This window comes from Panthera pardus, unplaced genomic scaffold (genome assembly GCF_024362965.1).
Source record: "Panthera pardus isolate Hobbes unplaced genomic scaffold, ASM2436296v1 HiC_scaffold_16, whole genome shotgun sequence".
NCBI classification, from domain to species: domain Eukaryota; kingdom Metazoa; phylum Chordata; class Mammalia; order Carnivora; family Felidae; genus Panthera; species Panthera pardus.
The window spans coordinates 151,503,363-151,518,515 of record NW_026526721.1 but is presented as its reverse complement, the minus strand read 5'-3'; the positions used below and the strand labels follow the sequence as shown (position 1 = coordinate 151,518,515).

At 55.8% G+C, this 15,153-nt stretch overlaps 1 protein-coding gene across 2 annotated transcripts in view; it reads left to right on the top strand.

Moving 5' to 3' along the window:
• DLEC1 (DLEC1 cilia and flagella associated protein) overlaps positions 1 to 15,153 on the top strand; it is an 88,980-nt gene that overhangs the window by 48,785 nt on the left and 25,042 nt on the right. For both annotated transcript variants that reach the window (XM_053903993.1, XM_019418708.2), the window contains exons 7-18: positions 2,620 to 2,707; positions 3,448 to 3,621; positions 4,310 to 4,446; positions 5,853 to 5,945; positions 8,882 to 8,972; positions 9,445 to 9,607; positions 10,561 to 10,753; positions 11,547 to 11,605; positions 12,183 to 12,351; positions 12,728 to 12,821; positions 13,033 to 13,163; positions 13,273 to 13,431. In XM_053903993.1, the coding sequence (XP_053759968.1) occupies positions 2,620 to 2,707; positions 3,448 to 3,621; positions 4,310 to 4,446; positions 5,853 to 5,945; positions 8,882 to 8,972; positions 9,445 to 9,607; positions 10,561 to 10,753; positions 11,547 to 11,605; positions 12,183 to 12,351; positions 12,728 to 12,821; positions 13,033 to 13,163; positions 13,273 to 13,431 (1,551 nt within the window). The remainder of the gene's footprint in view (positions 1 to 2,619; positions 2,708 to 3,447; positions 3,622 to 4,309; positions 4,447 to 5,852; positions 5,946 to 8,881; positions 8,973 to 9,444; positions 9,608 to 10,560; positions 10,754 to 11,546; positions 11,606 to 12,182; positions 12,352 to 12,727; positions 12,822 to 13,032; positions 13,164 to 13,272; positions 13,432 to 15,153) is intronic.

The following is a 15,153-nucleotide window of genomic DNA, read 5'->3' as shown; positions in this document are numbered from 1 at the left end:
ACAACCGTGCCAATTGTGGTGCACTGCGTACCAGGGCTCACCACACCCTCCTGCCCGGCAGCTAGAGTCCTAGATTGCCACCTGACTGCTGGGAGAGCCAACTCTCGACTTGCATCCTAAGGGTCTGCTGCTTTAGGACTCCTCGGATGCCAACTGTCACAGCCAGGGTGCCCCACAAAGCAGAGCCTGCAGTGGGGAGAGTAGGTGCTGTCATTTGCGTCTCTAGAGAGGAGTGAGGAAAGGGAGTGCGGGAAAGGAGGAAGAGCCAATCTGAGAATGTGTCATTGAGCTGACTGCCATTAAATGCAGTTGACGTTTTCGTTGTGCTTGTCGCACATCCCCTCAGAAGCCTTGTAAACCGCTGGCCCCTGCCTTTCACTGGCCAGGGGATTGCCTTGTGTGGCTGGAGCAAAGCTGTCGTAAAGTTGTTTTGTTTTTTTTTAACGTTTATTTTTGAGAGAGACAGAGTGCGAGTGGGGGAGGGGCAGAGAGAGAGGGCGACACAGAATCTGAAGCAGGCTCCAGGCTCCCAGCTGTCAGCGCAGAGCCCGAGGCGGGGCTCGAACTCATGAACCGTGAGATCGTGACCTGAGCTGAAGTCAGATGCTTAACCGACTGAGCCACCCCGGGCGCCCCTGGAGCAAGGCTGTCTTAATGCCTCAGTGGATGCGAGGACCGGCTGCTGCCATGGACACCTTGACTGGTCATCTCAGCAGTGGGTGCAGCTGGCTCCATGTGTCTGAGGAACAGCAGCCTGATGGGGGGAACTGCACATGCTGTTGCTCAGGCTATTCCGTGCACGTGTGCACCCCTGCAGAGACAAGACTGAGATAGCATCCATGCTGCACGGAAGATAATATAATCCCTACCTCACTCCATACCCTAAGCGAAGTACTTTCCAGCAAAGATCTCAAATTTGAAAGAAGAAAATGTAGGAGGTATAGAAAGATTTCATGACACAGAAGCACAAACCACAAAAGGCTGATAAATTTTACATTAAAAGTTTGGAGACTGTACCTCAAAATATATGAGTTATGAACTTGGAGATTGTTTATAACTTGTACCTTAAAAAAGAATGAGTACCCAGAATATATCAAGAACTCCTACAAATCAATAAGAAAAAGACAGGGACGCCTGGGTGGCTCAGCCTGTAAAGCGTCTGACTCTTGATTTTGGCTCAGGTCATGATCTCACAGTTCATGGGATTGAGCCCCGTGTTGGGCTCCGTGCGACAGCGCAGAGCCTGCTTGGGATTCTCTGTCTGTCTGTCTGTCTCTCTCTCTCAAAAATAAAGATATAAACATTTTTTAAAAATAAGAAAAAGACGAAGTACACAATGGCAAAATCATAAAGGGATATGGATAGACAACTCACACAAGAGGAACCTCAAATAGCAGATAAACATATGAAACAGTGCTAGTTATCATTAAAAACAGAGAAATGAAGATTAAAACCATAATACGGTTCTCTGCACACTTGGGTGTGGTTCACAGATAGACTGGTGCAAATGTTGTATTGGCCAACAATGGACAAGTGTTGATTTAGGAACACATACCTATGAATGAAAGTGTGAAGGCCCACACTTCAAATTTACGTAGCTGTTATCGGTGGAGGGCAAGGGGGCTAGGGTAGGTTTCCTCTGTACTTTTTAATATGTATTCATTTTTGAGAAGGTGGAGGAGGGACAGAGAGGAAGGGAGATACAGAATCTAAAGCAGCTCCAGGCTCTGAGCGGTCAGCACAGAGTCCATCGCGGGGCTCGAACCCATGAACTGTGAGATCATGACCCAAGCCAAAGTCGGATGCTTCACTGACTGAGCCACCCAGGCGCCCCATGTGTTTTTATGATTTATTATTAAACTGGGTGATGGAAACTTGGCTTTTGTCATGTTATACTTTATCCATTTTTCCCCGGTGTAATGTTTCACAAAATCGAAGCAAAAGGTATGTTTGTGTACGAGCTCCTCTTCTGGTGGGGGTTAGCAGTGTGCGAATCCTAGGCCTTGCCCTCGGGGGTCTCCTAGTCTGAGAGAGGAAGAAGAGAAGGCAGGATTTGATAGGGTTGGATGGGTTGAGTGCTGGAGGGAGGCCCGATTACGACCTTATCATACAGGTGCCGATAGCCCTCTTCGCTGTGCCCATGGGAAGAAGTGGCCCAGAGGGATATACGTAGGGGGAAAGTCGGCAAGTAAGAGGCCAGGTGGGCAGGACGTTGGGGCCCGATATCCTGGGCTCACATCTCAAAACACCACGGGTTAAGGAACGTCTGGGAGCTTCAGCTTCTGCGGTGTGAGAGAGCGAGAACTCCCACCTTTTCCTGGTTATTGTGAGGTTGATGGGGCACATGGCGGACAGTCAGTACACAGCAGCTGTTGTAAAGCCGGCAAAGCCAAGGTCAGATCTATTCCCGTCTTCCGGTTCACCTCGTATTGTGTTTTTTCCAGATGCAATCAAAGGTAGATCGATGGGCAAAAGGAATCCCCATGTGCCCATTGGCCAGCCTAGACTCATTTCATCTCTACCTCTGCCCGCTTTCCGCGCTAGGTAGTCCGTCCGGGCCTCGGGTCGCTCGTCCGTGTGTGTTGCTGTCTAAAAGGGCTCCCCTTTACCTTTGGGCAGATGGCGATCTCGCTGCAGAACACCACCGCGGCCAGCCGCTGCCTAAGAGTCATCCCGCCGTCGACGCCGTTCTTCGCGCTGGGATTGGGTGAGTCAGCCCAGCCGCGGTCTGGACCGCCTCGGAATTGCGTGTTGGGCTCGCTCCTGGCACCGGCCCGCGTGGCCCTCTGATGGGCCTGGGCCCGCGTTTCCCTGAGTCCCTGGGGCTCTCGTGCTCTGCCAGTAGCCTGCCCACCCGCCAGCCCATCCTCCTGACCGTGTCTCTGAGACCTGCCAGGCCCTTTCTCCAGTCACCCCTCCGGGCCCGGGCCTGCCCTCTCTCTGCTCGCCCTCCGTTCTGCCACTGCGTCCGGTCAGACCGTCCTCATTCGTCACTTAAACTTAACACTGCGGTGGCTTCCCAGCTGGCCTTCCAGCTTCCGTGAACACGGTGTTTTAAATCCCAACAACGGCCTGATCGAGTCATTCCCCTCCCCCACCATGCTCAGAAGCTCGAATGGCTCTCTGCTGTCCCATCAGGCCAGGCATGGCCTCACCTAACTATTCCAGGTGGACCATGTCCCCCACGCCCCCAACCCCCACCCGCCTGCTCCCTGCCCCGAACCCTGGTGTCTTCACCTGGGTTCCCTGCCCTCACAGCCTGTTCCCCTCACGTGCCCTTGTTCTGCCGTCGCCGTGGCCTTGGCCCAGACAGCATCTACTCATGGAGCAGCCCCAGCTGTGGTGGGGACTCCCTGTACCCTCTGGCTGCCGTCTGTAGCCCTTGAGTCAAAGCCCTGGTGGCCGGCTGGTCCCCAGGTCCTCATCGGTTGCTTTTCTCATGCACAGGGATGTTCCCAGGAAAAGGCGGAATGGTGGCCCCTGGGATGACCTGCCAGTATATCGTCCAGTTTTCTCCCGACTGCCTCGGGGATTTTGATGATTTCATTTTAGTTGAGACCCAGTCAGCCCACACGCTCGTGATCCCCCTGCAAGCCCGGAGGCCACCCCCAGTGCTGACATGTGAGTGTGCGCGCTGCCCTCCCCGCGATTCAGTCAGGCTGCCTCCTCTCAGGGCCCCTTTGTGGCAGCGCACGACTTGGTCCTCTTGGGGAGGGGCTTCTGGGTCCTAAGGAGGGACCTACTAGCAGCTTCCATGCAGACTTCCACGGTGTCAGACCCCAACTGTCCTACTTCCCAGTGGAGGCTGACTCCGAATCGCACGCATGAGGAGAGGAGTTTGGCAGCCCAGCTATCTCCAGCATGGGCTCCTCTGACTCGTGGACACCCCCGAGGGCCTGTGCCACACGGAGGCAAGAAAGAGGTGCCCGGGGCCCTCGGCAGATGTCGCCTCTGTGGCTCTGGCGGGGTGGGGGGGTTTCCTTGGAAGGCCAGCTTTGGCTGGGCCCCCTCATTTACAAGCCTGGGCACAGACTAGAAGCTAGGACTCTCACCACAACCCCCAGGCCCATGCTGGGTGGTCCTGGCCGAGGCCTGAGTCCACAGTGGGCACAGACTCCTGTCCTAGCCCTCAGTGCGTGGAGGCTGCCACATGGGAGTGGGGGTCAGGGAGTGTCCCCATTCATCCCCTGCTCTGGGTGCCGGGCCACGGCTGCTCTGAGCTCTGGGCTGGGCCTCAGGAGAACAAGGACAGCGGGGCTTCTCCGGAGGACGGGTTATTTCTCATGGGCGTCTTTTCCTATGGCTGCAGTGTCACCGGTATTGGACTGTGGCTACTGCCTCATCGGGGGAATGAAGATAACCAGGTTCCTGTGCAAAAACGTGGGCTTCAGCGTCGGCAAGTTCTGCATCATGCCTAAAAAGAGCTGGCCGCCGCTGAGCTTCAGGGTAAGTGACCGCAGACTGCTACCCGGAGCGAGAACGAATCCGGCAAAGGAAAGCCCCCACCGCCACCCCGTGGGGACTTGCCGGAGCGCACCCGTGATGGGAAACACACGGGAAAAAGAACGGCGTACCCTCTCTCCCGGCTGCCGTGATCCACATGCGGATCCAGACATACGGAGTCCGGTGCTGACACCCGTGTCACCTGGGCGGGTGGTCTCACCTCCCTCACCCTCCCAGGCCTGGCTCACGTGTCACTGCGTTTATTCCTTCAGGCGGTCACCACTGTAGCCAATGTTTGTTTGTTTTTTTTAATTTTTTTTTTTTTGTTAACATTTATTTATTTTTGAGACAGAGAGAGACAGAGCATGAACAGGGGAGAGGCAGAGAGAGAGGGGGACACAGAATCCGAAGCAGGTTCCAGGCTCTGAGCAGTCAGCACAGAGCCGGACGTGGGGCTCGAACTCACGGACCGCGAGATCATGACCTGAGCCGAAGTCGGACGCTTAACCGACTGAGCCACCCAGGCGCCCCGCCAATGGTTTAAGAGATACAGGGTCACAAGGTGGCAGCTCTTGGACTGAATTCTGTGTGCCTATTTATTTGGCACTGTGCTTAAAAACATTTTTTGAGACGACCTTGAGAAGCCGGGAGAGTTCACGTAAAAGTCTGCATTTCCAGTCTCTGAAAAACGGGCAGCCGGGCAGCGCTGGGCCAGGCCTCACCGCGGCCCCACTGGCTGGAGCCCGGCACTGCACCGTCGACCGCATGTGCACACGGTTGTTTTTCTTGTGGGCGGGATATTTCTTGGTAACTGTGTCTCTGGAAAACAAGCGATAGATCTGGAGGACACACGTTTCACTCACTTCTGCTACCTGCCGGGGTCCCGTAGGTGTGGGGTCGTGTCCCCAGCCTGCTGAGACGGCTCCCTTTGTCGGCAATCGAGCTGCAGCCTTGCCAGAGAGGTGGGGGCTCCCCTCGGCTCTGGCTGCAGCTTCGAGCCCCGGGGGGCGGATTGGGGATGGAGGCAGACACGCAAGCTGGCACCAGCCACACCGGGCACTGTGGTGGGGAAGGGACTGTCCTGGGGGAGCCCATCTCCTCGATGAGGCCTTCTCTCACACTGTTGCTGCACGTGTGAAGCGCTTGTCAGTGGTGTTCCTTCCTCCTCCTACTGGTGGTCAGCCCTTCACAGGGGTTCTGGGAGCCTTCGGAAGCGCGCCTGGTGCCCAGGGAAGGTGGAGCGAGTGCTCGCTGAACGGACGGGCCTCAGTTTCTTCACCGACTGTGTACCGGATGGTCCTTAATATCCTTCAGATTGCAAAATGGATGTTTAGAGAAGCGTGTAATCTTAACTGCTGGATTTTACAACCTCTTCCGCACTCTTGTGTAATTTCCCACTTTTCTTTAAGGCTGTCGCAACCTTGGGCTTCGTTGAGCAACCTCCCTTTGGAATCCTGCCTTCCATGTTTGAGCTGGCTCCGGGGCAGGCCGTATATGTGGAGGTAGGTAATTGACATGACGTGTATTTTCTCCTTGTTACGATTGGCCGTGACTGTTTCCTCAACTGCTTGCATGATTTCATTTTGCCTCTGTGTTTTCATGACCTGAATATCCACCCCCATTCCAGGGTGGTTTCTGTGTAGGAGCATAGTCTCACATTCTGTGGGGGTGAGGCGATTTGCTTGCCTTATGATCCCTCTGACAAAGCAAGTGGAGACAGCCCCAGCATTTCCATCATGATCCCCGGGTGCTGCCTGTCCACACCGTTAGCAGGGGGGGTTCCTTCCACCTCAGCTGCCTCCAGGATCGTCCTTTGGTTCTTCAATCTCTCTTGGATACCAGCCCCCACCCCTGCCAGATCTGGTGCCTGGGGACTGACAGTGGCTTTGTCCTCTTTTTTCTTTAATTCTTGGTTATACAGTCTGCAAGGCTTGGCTTCCTTAGGCCTTATTCTGAACGTCCGCTTAAAGCTCCCGGAGTCGGATCTGCGGGCTGTGGGCTTATCCTTTCCCAACCAGCTTCTTTCAGAGGTCCCTTGGGCTCATCACACCTACTCACTGGTCCCCAGCACGGTCTGTGGGAAACGGTGACGTCTCCCTGCCCCTCTCGTTCCACACCTTCGCCCTCCCTGACTCCCTGGCCCAGGAATCCGACCGTGCCACAAGCGTACGTGGCCTTCCTCGCTAGTCCGCTGGAGGAGGCACCGACACTCAAGAGTGAAGGCTGTCTGGTTTCTGGTGAGGAGGAGTTGGACCACGCCATGGCATCAGACAGTGAGAGCCAAGAGCCATGGGGTTTTCAAACGTAGCTGCCTATCGCAGCCTCCTGAGAACCTTGTAGACACATTGCTCTCTTGGCCCCGTCCTGAGGTTTCGAGTTAATGGGTCTGGGGTTTGCCTGAGGCATAGGATTTTTTTTTTTTTTAAGTTTATTTATTTGAAAGAGAGAAAGAGAGCACACCTGGGAGGAGCAGAGAGAGAGAAAGGGAGAGAGAGGATCCTAAGCAGGCTCCGTGCTGTCAGCGCAGAGCCCGACGTGGAGCTTGATCCCATAAACTGTGAGAGCGTGACCAGAGCTGAAATCGAAAGTTGGAACCTTAACCACCTGAGCCACCCCGGCACCCCAAGGCATAGGATTTTTAAAGCTCTGCGGTGTGCAGAAAGTCTGAGGACCACTGCTGTAAGTTGCTTTTTCATGGTGAAAAGGAGGGCTTCCCTGTATCAGCTGCTTTCCAGTTTCAAGTGCCTGATGGGATCTTCTGGAGCCCTGGAGTGATGCTGTCATGCTCATGTCTGTGCAGATCTGATCCCCAGTAAGAACCTGGCTCTTGGAGTTGGGATGAGGCCAATTCAGGGCATCATAGGGCTTTATCAGTCTTCGCCTGCTGCTAGGGGATGGCTTGGGTCCTCTTGCCTGGTCCAGACCGTGTCAGTACCTCGCGGTGTGGCTTTAAGAAATTGGGGTCAGTCACCCCCGGCCCAGGCCAGGACACCTCCCTCACGCCACCATCCTCTGATTCCCAGGGAAAGGCAGAGGGGAGCAGCAGGACCCTGTGGGGAGCAGTGAGGAGTCAAGAGGAGGTTTTTCCCCTTGGCGTTCCTTGTGTATTTTCTTTTTTCATTGTTTGGGGTTTTGTTTTAAAACGTACTCATATTTCCAAGTAAGAAACAAATTCACGTGACTAAAATCCAGAGATGGGAATAAACGGTCAAATGTCCTTTTCCACTACAGCTTTTCAGCCACCCAGATATCCACAACCTCACCGGGTCCTCTGAACGCCCTTTCAGAGATACCCCATGTGTGTTTTCCTTTGTTCCCACTTTTCCTTCCCACACATCGCTGCCCACTCACCGTTCTGCTATACCTTTGTTTTCTAAATGTGTATTTATTTTGAGAGAGAGAACGTGCACACAAGGAGGGGAGGGGCAGAGAGAGAAGGAGAGAGAGAATCCCAAGCAGGCTCCGTGCCATCAGCACAGAGCTTGACATGGGGCTCGAGCTCACGAACCATGAGATCGCAAGCTGAGCCAAAACCAAGAATCAGTTGCTTAACCCACTGAGCCACCCAGGCGCCCCAGTTCTGCTAGATCTTAAGGAGCAGTCTTGTATTTTTCACAGCTGCATAGTATTCCACTGTGTGAACGAACCATGATTCAGGTCAGCCGTCCCCCACTGATGGACATGAAGGTTTTTTCTGATCTCTGGCCATTTTGGTGGCTGCATACATCACTCTGTCCAACTATGAGTCTCCCAGCAGGTTACAGTCCTTGAAGTGGTTTTGCTGTCTTGGGGGTCTCTGCTGGTCCGAATTGTAATACACATTGCCAAAATCGCCACCATGCAGAGATATGAGGGTGCCTGTTTTCTCACACTCTTGCCAACAATGTGTTGTCAAACTTAAAAACTGTTTTAAAAAAAAAAGGAAAAACTATTATCATAGACTGTTAAAGCATATACAAAAACGGAGAGGATAGTTTAATGATCACTGTGTCCTCAGTACCCAACGTCAACGTTTATCAACTCTTGGCCAACCATATGGCATCTACACCCTTCCATCTCTTCCAGCCAACCCCCCCTTTCCCTCCAGATGATTTTGGAGAAAATGAAGATATCTTCTTGTTGCATTTACGATTCCTAACTTTCTGCTCTTTACCAGTATGAAGAGTGAAAATGTTTTCTGCGTGGTTTTCCTTTCCATTTCTTTTATCATGAATGAGGTTAAACGTGTTGTCATTTGTTTGCATCTCAGTCTCTGTGAACCTTTTCTTCATGCCTTTCAACTTGCTTCCTGCCTTAGCCTGGGGTGGAGCCTTGGCAGAACGCCCTGGCTTTCGGGAGAAGGGGGAGCAGCAGAGAGGGAAACGAGGGGCGGAGAATAAGGGGAGGGGTGCGTGTCTGAGAGGGGGAAGCTCCTGAACGACAGCCCTTCTCTCCCCAGGTCTCGTTCCTCCCGACAAGCCTGGAAAAGGCAGAGCAGACCTTCATCATTGTGTGCGACAACTGCCAGATAAAGGAGCTGGTGACCGTAGGTGGGCTTGTGTGTGCGCCCAGGCCACCTCAGGTTCTGGGGCATCCTGCTGAAATTTCCCCAAGATGCCCGCCCACCTGCCTACCTACCTACATACCTACTTATCTTCCTTCCTTCCTTCCTTCCTTCCTTCCTTCCTTCCTTCCTTCCTCCTTCCCTCCCTTCCTTCCTTCCTTCCTTCCTTCCTTCCTTCCTTCCTTCCTTCCTTCCTTCCTTCCTTCCTTCCTTCCAGTTTGACCCAGCAAGCATTTAACTGAGTACCCACTATGTACCAGGTTATCAAAATCACCTCCTTTTGGTCTGGGAAGATGTGGGGACAGGATCTGCGTGCTGAAGGCCCCTGTTACCCTCTTATGTCCACCTCCTGGGGTCACGATCAAGGCCAGTTGCATGTGGATGGTAGCGTAGATCCCGTGACAGCCTTTGGCCACAGAGTCCTGATTTCAGCCCTTTTTATCACCTTACTGTGTCAGGAATTGGGCAGCTGGTTGCTTTGGATCTGATCTATGTTTCTGGTGAAGAAAGTCAGCCAGAGCCCGGAGAGCTTACAGACTTAACGGCCCAGCACTTCATACGCTTTGAGCCGGAGAACGTTCAGTCCACAGCTAGAAAACAGCTCATTATTAGAAACGCTACGTGAGTGACCGCTGGGCAGTACCCTTCAACAGCACCCTTTCTCCTTCCCCGCCTGGCCCGGAGCTCCCAGTGGGCCAGGAGGGTCCAGATTTTCCCTGTCCATCATGGTAGCCACAGGTGACCATTTAAGTTGAAATCAATTAAAATTAAACTAAAACTCACTTTTTTGGTGGCCCCAGTCACATGTTGAATACTAGCCACGTGTCACTAGCCACACTGGACAGAGCAGATACGTATGTTTTCCCTCACTGCAGGAGGTTATAGTGGGCAGTGTTCTAGATTATCCTGGACTACCCTTAGCCCCAGAACGGTTTTACAGAGAGGTCTTGCCATGCCCATGAGGGGAAGCCATCCACGTCCCAGGATCAGATTGTGGCCGGTGGGTTCAATTCTCACTGCCAGCCAGGCTTCCCGGGTGACCCCGGGCCTTACCATCTGCTGTCCCTCCCCATCAGCAGCGTGCCAGAGTCCCGCCTCCCCACCCCCATGCAGTTGTCCCTGCTCTGTTGGCAGCCAGTGCCGGACGGAGCCGCCCTGGGAGGCCACAGCTGGAGAGGTGGAGGGCAGTGGAGGGGGGGAGTTCATCATGGGGCAAACCTTTGGAACTCTCACATGGTAGGAGACACTGCAGAAAAATTTCCTAGGGTCTGTAGCCTGATAGTGTTAGAGCCTCGTTCCCTGTGTTTACCATTTCCTGAGTTTCCTGAGCAGTGGCTCTAACCCCCAACTGCTATGGTGGGGAGGGGGCAGCTCTCTTAGGAGGTCTCTGGCAGACTCTCTGACCCACGCGTTCCCCAGGCTCCTCCACGGGACGAGGCTCAGGGCTGACCTGGCCACTTCCTGTTCCTGGGTCCTTTCCTGCTCACTCCTAGAGCAGGGCCGGGCCAGGCAGGGGGTGGGAAGCCGGGTCCCGGCAGAGGTGGGATACAGCCTTGGATCCCCTGCCTCCACAGGCACGTGGAGCTGGCCTTCCACTGGCAGATCATGAAGCCGAACCTGCAGCCCCTAATGCCTGGAGAGACCTACAGCATGGACAGCCTCAAGTACCACCCTGACAGGGAGACGGCCTTCTCCGTCCTGCCCGAGAGAGGGGTCCTCAGCCCCCACACGGACCACGAGTTCATCCTGAGCTTCTCTCCTCGTGAGGTTAAAATGATGCCATCGTGGTAGCCACGCATGCCTGGGTCGGGGTACTTCCACCACCCCCTCGCCCATGTTCTTCAGTGACACTGAGGCCACAGCTGAGCCTGACGAGATCCCGGCACCGCCTGAGGCCGGCCCGTAGCTAAGAGTGGGGCTGGGGGACGAAGCAGCCTCTCTGGCCGGGTCCCGACCGTGCACGCGCCCGGTCTGCCGCGAGACCCTGGGCTCATTTCCTCGGCTCTGGTGTCTTCCGTGTTTCTGCTAAGTCGACAACAGAGCCACCCCTGGGCAGCCCCCGGCACCCCCCGGCGTGTGAGGTGCCGGTGCAGAGCACAAGGTTCACACGGGGGGCTCCAGTGCGAGGCCTTGTATGTGACTCGAGAGGGGAGTGAGAGCTGGGTGTGAAGGGGGTGCCCTGGGACCCTCTGCCTCTCAGCTCCGCACCCCGGCCTCACTGTTCTGGGAGGGTGTGGTGCCGCCCACGTTGAGGGCTCTGCCGGTGGGCAACGTCAGGGTCTGGAGGGCCTTTCCTTCCCGTCCGCTCGGGCGCAGCCGAGGGAGGAACACCAGTCTGGAGTCTGCGGTGGCCCCCGAGTCCTGGCTCCCGTCCTGGCAGGCCCACGCCTCTTCCCCTAGGGTAGGGGGGAGGTAGCAGGGAAGCAGCACTGTGTTTTCCAGAAGGCCTTTGTGGCAGCTAGGCCAGGGGGAGAAGGAATTCCTGCCATGGCTCCCGGCTTCTCCGGGGCCACCTGAACGGAGGGCAGTTTGTTTTCAGGGCGCTGTGTTTGTCTTGCAGCTGAGGGATTTTCACAGTGTGCTCCAGATGGTGCTAGAAGAAGTCCCAGAGCCCACGAGGTGAGCGGGGGCTGGGCCCTGCGCGAGGGCTGGGCAGCGGGGCCTGCCTTCTCCTTGGGGGTCCTGGGGAAGGCAACGGGAAGGGGTGAAGGAGCCCCCCGCTCCCCGGCAGGCTTTGACACGGGGGAGCGCTTTGCCTTGTCCTGGCACCTAGGCCTGGAGGGGCTCAGCCGCGGGGGACAGCTCGCCGGGCTCCACTCAGTGGGCCCTGGGCGGCGGTGACTAACGAGGCGAGGCTGTGCCCCGTGGGGGCACCTCTACCAGCTCTGCCCCGGGCAGACGGTCAGGGTGGGCCTCCAGTTAGCCTCGTGGAGAGACCCCGGGCTGGGTGCCCATGCCGCTGCGGTGTGGTCCCTGGAGGCAGCGGCAAGGGGCCCCATCCCAGTACTGTGACGGGAGTTCATCACTGGTTGGCTGGGCCTCTGATCTGAGGGCGCTTAGGAGCTGTGGGGGTGGGGGGGGTGGGGGGGAGTGCTTCCTCTTCACAAGACCCTAGGCAAGGGCCAGAGGGGAGGGGCACGGAGGGCCATGCTCCTGGGCTGCGTCGGCTCTGAGCTCCCGGCGGGTCTGTGTTCAGCTTGGAACTGGAAACCCTGAAGGATTGCTCATGCTCTGTGGATGACGTCATTGTCCTGGAAATCGAGGTGAAAGGCTCGGTAGAACCTTTCCAGGTTCTCTTAGAACCGTATGCCCTCATCATCCCCGGGGAGAACTACATTGGTATAAATGTGAAGAAAGACTTTAAGGTAGGCTGTGGTCCCTCCCGAGCCTGGGCTGAACTTGGCATGAGTATGGGGGGGGGGTGGGTGGCGGGGTACAGCTGGAGGGGCAGATGGCAACTTACTGGTTGTAACCCGATGCCGGACTGGGCACGTCCGTCATCATACCAGCTCCCCAGCATCCTCTGAATGATAGGGCTGTGGAAGGCTTCCTGCGCTCCTGGGTCTCTGGCAGGACACGATGCCCACGGACCCTGCCGCGTGGCGTTGATGGCCAAGGATTAGCGGGGAGGGAGGGTGTCGGGAGGACCCGTTGTGAGCCCGGAGCCCCGCAGTCCTTCGGTGGGTACAGATGTGTGCAGGGGCAGTGCCCGGGGAGCCTGGACTGGGGCATGTCTTGCAGATGTGGAACAACAGCAAGTCCCCCATCAGATACCTATGGGGGAAGGTCAGTGACTGCCACATCATTGAAGTGGAACCCTGCGCAGGGACCATAGGTACCGGGGGCACCTCCTGGGGCTGGCTGGGGAAGGAGACCTGAGAGGAAGAGTGGCCTGTGCAGGCATTCGGGGGGTCCCGGGATCAGCTCCGGCCGCAGCCCGGCACAAGCGGTGGACGAGAAGTCAGCAAAGGCCAGACATCTGGGCCCAGCCGCAGCCGGAAACTGCCCCGCCCCCTTTCTCCAGCTCACTTTGCCCTCTCTCCCAGAGCCCAGCGAGGTGGAGGATTTTGAGTTGAGCTTTACCGGGGGTGTCCCCGGCCCAACAAGCCAGGACCTGCCGTGTGAAATCCAAAACTCACCCTCACCGGTGGTGTTACACATTGAGGCGGCCTTTAAGGTGCTGTTTGGGGGGCTGGGCAGCTGGGTGGGCCAGAAGGGTGGCAGGGGTAGGGCACAGAGCCCCCACTCCCAGGCGGCCCGGTGACAGGCCCCTCTGGATGTCTCAGGGGCCGGCCCTTGTCATCAAAGCCTCAGCCCTTCAGTTTGGTTTGCTACGCCTGGGGCAGAAAGCCACCGACACCATCCAGATCCAGAACATCAGCCAGCTCCCAGCCACGTGGTGCATGAAGGAGAGCCTGGTGTGCCTCCAAGGAAGGCAGGAGAGTGTAAGTCAGGCACCTCTGGCTAAATGGACCCCCCCCAAACACACATACACACACAAGCCTATTGACCCGTGGGGTAGGGACAGTGAAACCTGTCCTGGTGCATTTGGAGTGTTGAGGCTGGAAAGGAAGAGCCTGCCTGGTGACTCCCTCCTGGCAGTGTCCCCAGTTCTCCCCATCTGTGAGGCACTTGGGGTCCCCTCTACAGCAGAACTTAATCCTGAACTGGATTTTCCTGTTCCTTTCTCTACCATCCGATGTGGAAATAAGACAGGGGTTTCTCCTTCTGTCAAAACAAGCTGGGGGCCTCTGGGTGGCTCAGTCAGTTAAGCATCAGACTCTTGGTTTCAGCTCAGGTCATGATCTAACTGTTCATGGGTTCGAGCCCTGCGTCGGGCTGTGCACTGACAGGACGGAGACTGCTTGGGATTCTCTCTCTTCCTCTCTCTCTGCCCCTCCCCTGCTGGCTCGCTCTCTCTCTCTCAAAATAAATAAACATTTTTAAAAAGCAGCCTGAGTTAGGAAGAAAATGGGCAGCTGAGTTGGGCGGGAAGCTCCCGGGCCTCTAGGAAGGGGAAGGTGGGAGGGGCTCGCCTCAAAAGTTCAAAACCTCCCAGGGACTGTGCTTGCAGTTTGAGTACCACCACCAGGGGGCACTTGGGCATGGACTTGGGGCCCAAACTAAAGGGCTCCGAGAAAGAACACAGGATTCGTTTCCACTCAAAGCCCTTCCCTTTTTCTTATAAAAACGGAAAATACCAGAAGTGATTAAGTATTATCATCATCGCCTTTAATTTGAAGTCCCGGGGCCCCTGGGTGGCTCAGTCGGTTGGCGTCCGACTTCGGCTCAGGTCACGATCTCGCGGTCCGTGAGTTCGAGCCCCGCATCAGGCTCTGGGCTGATGGCTCAGAGCCTGGAGCCTGCTTCTGATTCTGTGTCTCTCTCTCTCTCTGCCCCTCCCCCGTTCATGCTCTGTCTTTCTCCGTCTCAAAAATAAATAAACGTTAAAAAAATTTTAAAAAAAATAAAAAAATAAAAAATAATTTGAAGTCCCAAGCAAAGAGCCCCACGTGGGACTCAAACTCACAAACCCTGAGATCACGACCTGAGCCAAAACCAAGAGTCGGATGCTTAACCGGCGGAGCCACCCAGGCGCCCCTATCGTCGGACCTTTAAATCAATGTGAGATCCAGAGCAAGTGGCACAAAACTTCAGTCGCTCCCTAGCTGCCAGGGATTCGCTGTAAATCACGGCGGGTCGCCCCCACTCTTCACACAGGTGGCAGCCGTGGCTCCTTAGAAGCTGCCTTAGCTCCTTGTGGTCCGTGTGTGAGGCTCTGACAAGGTCTGTGTGGTGAAAGCACCCTCCCTCTGACTGCTTCCTGCTGAGATCCCCTCTTGCTTGCCCCCTTCCGGGTCAGAACACTGCCCCCCACCCCCTCCTCCATATTCAGAAGCTGAGGAAAGACGGCCACACATCCATCTTACCTGCCAGCAGGTATTCCCTTTCTCGGGGACTTTTCCTTTCCACTTGACCGGCCTTGTCCTTTGAGGCAACAGCCTCATGTCTCCAGCGGGGCACCGAAACTTAGCAGTTAGGAAACTTTGCATCAAATCACCAACACCATTGCCAAGAACCAATGCATGCAAGCGCCCCGTTACATAGGCTTGGAGTTTAGTGCTTTCCCTCCAGGCTCACACCCATAAAGGGTAACCGCTCTGGCC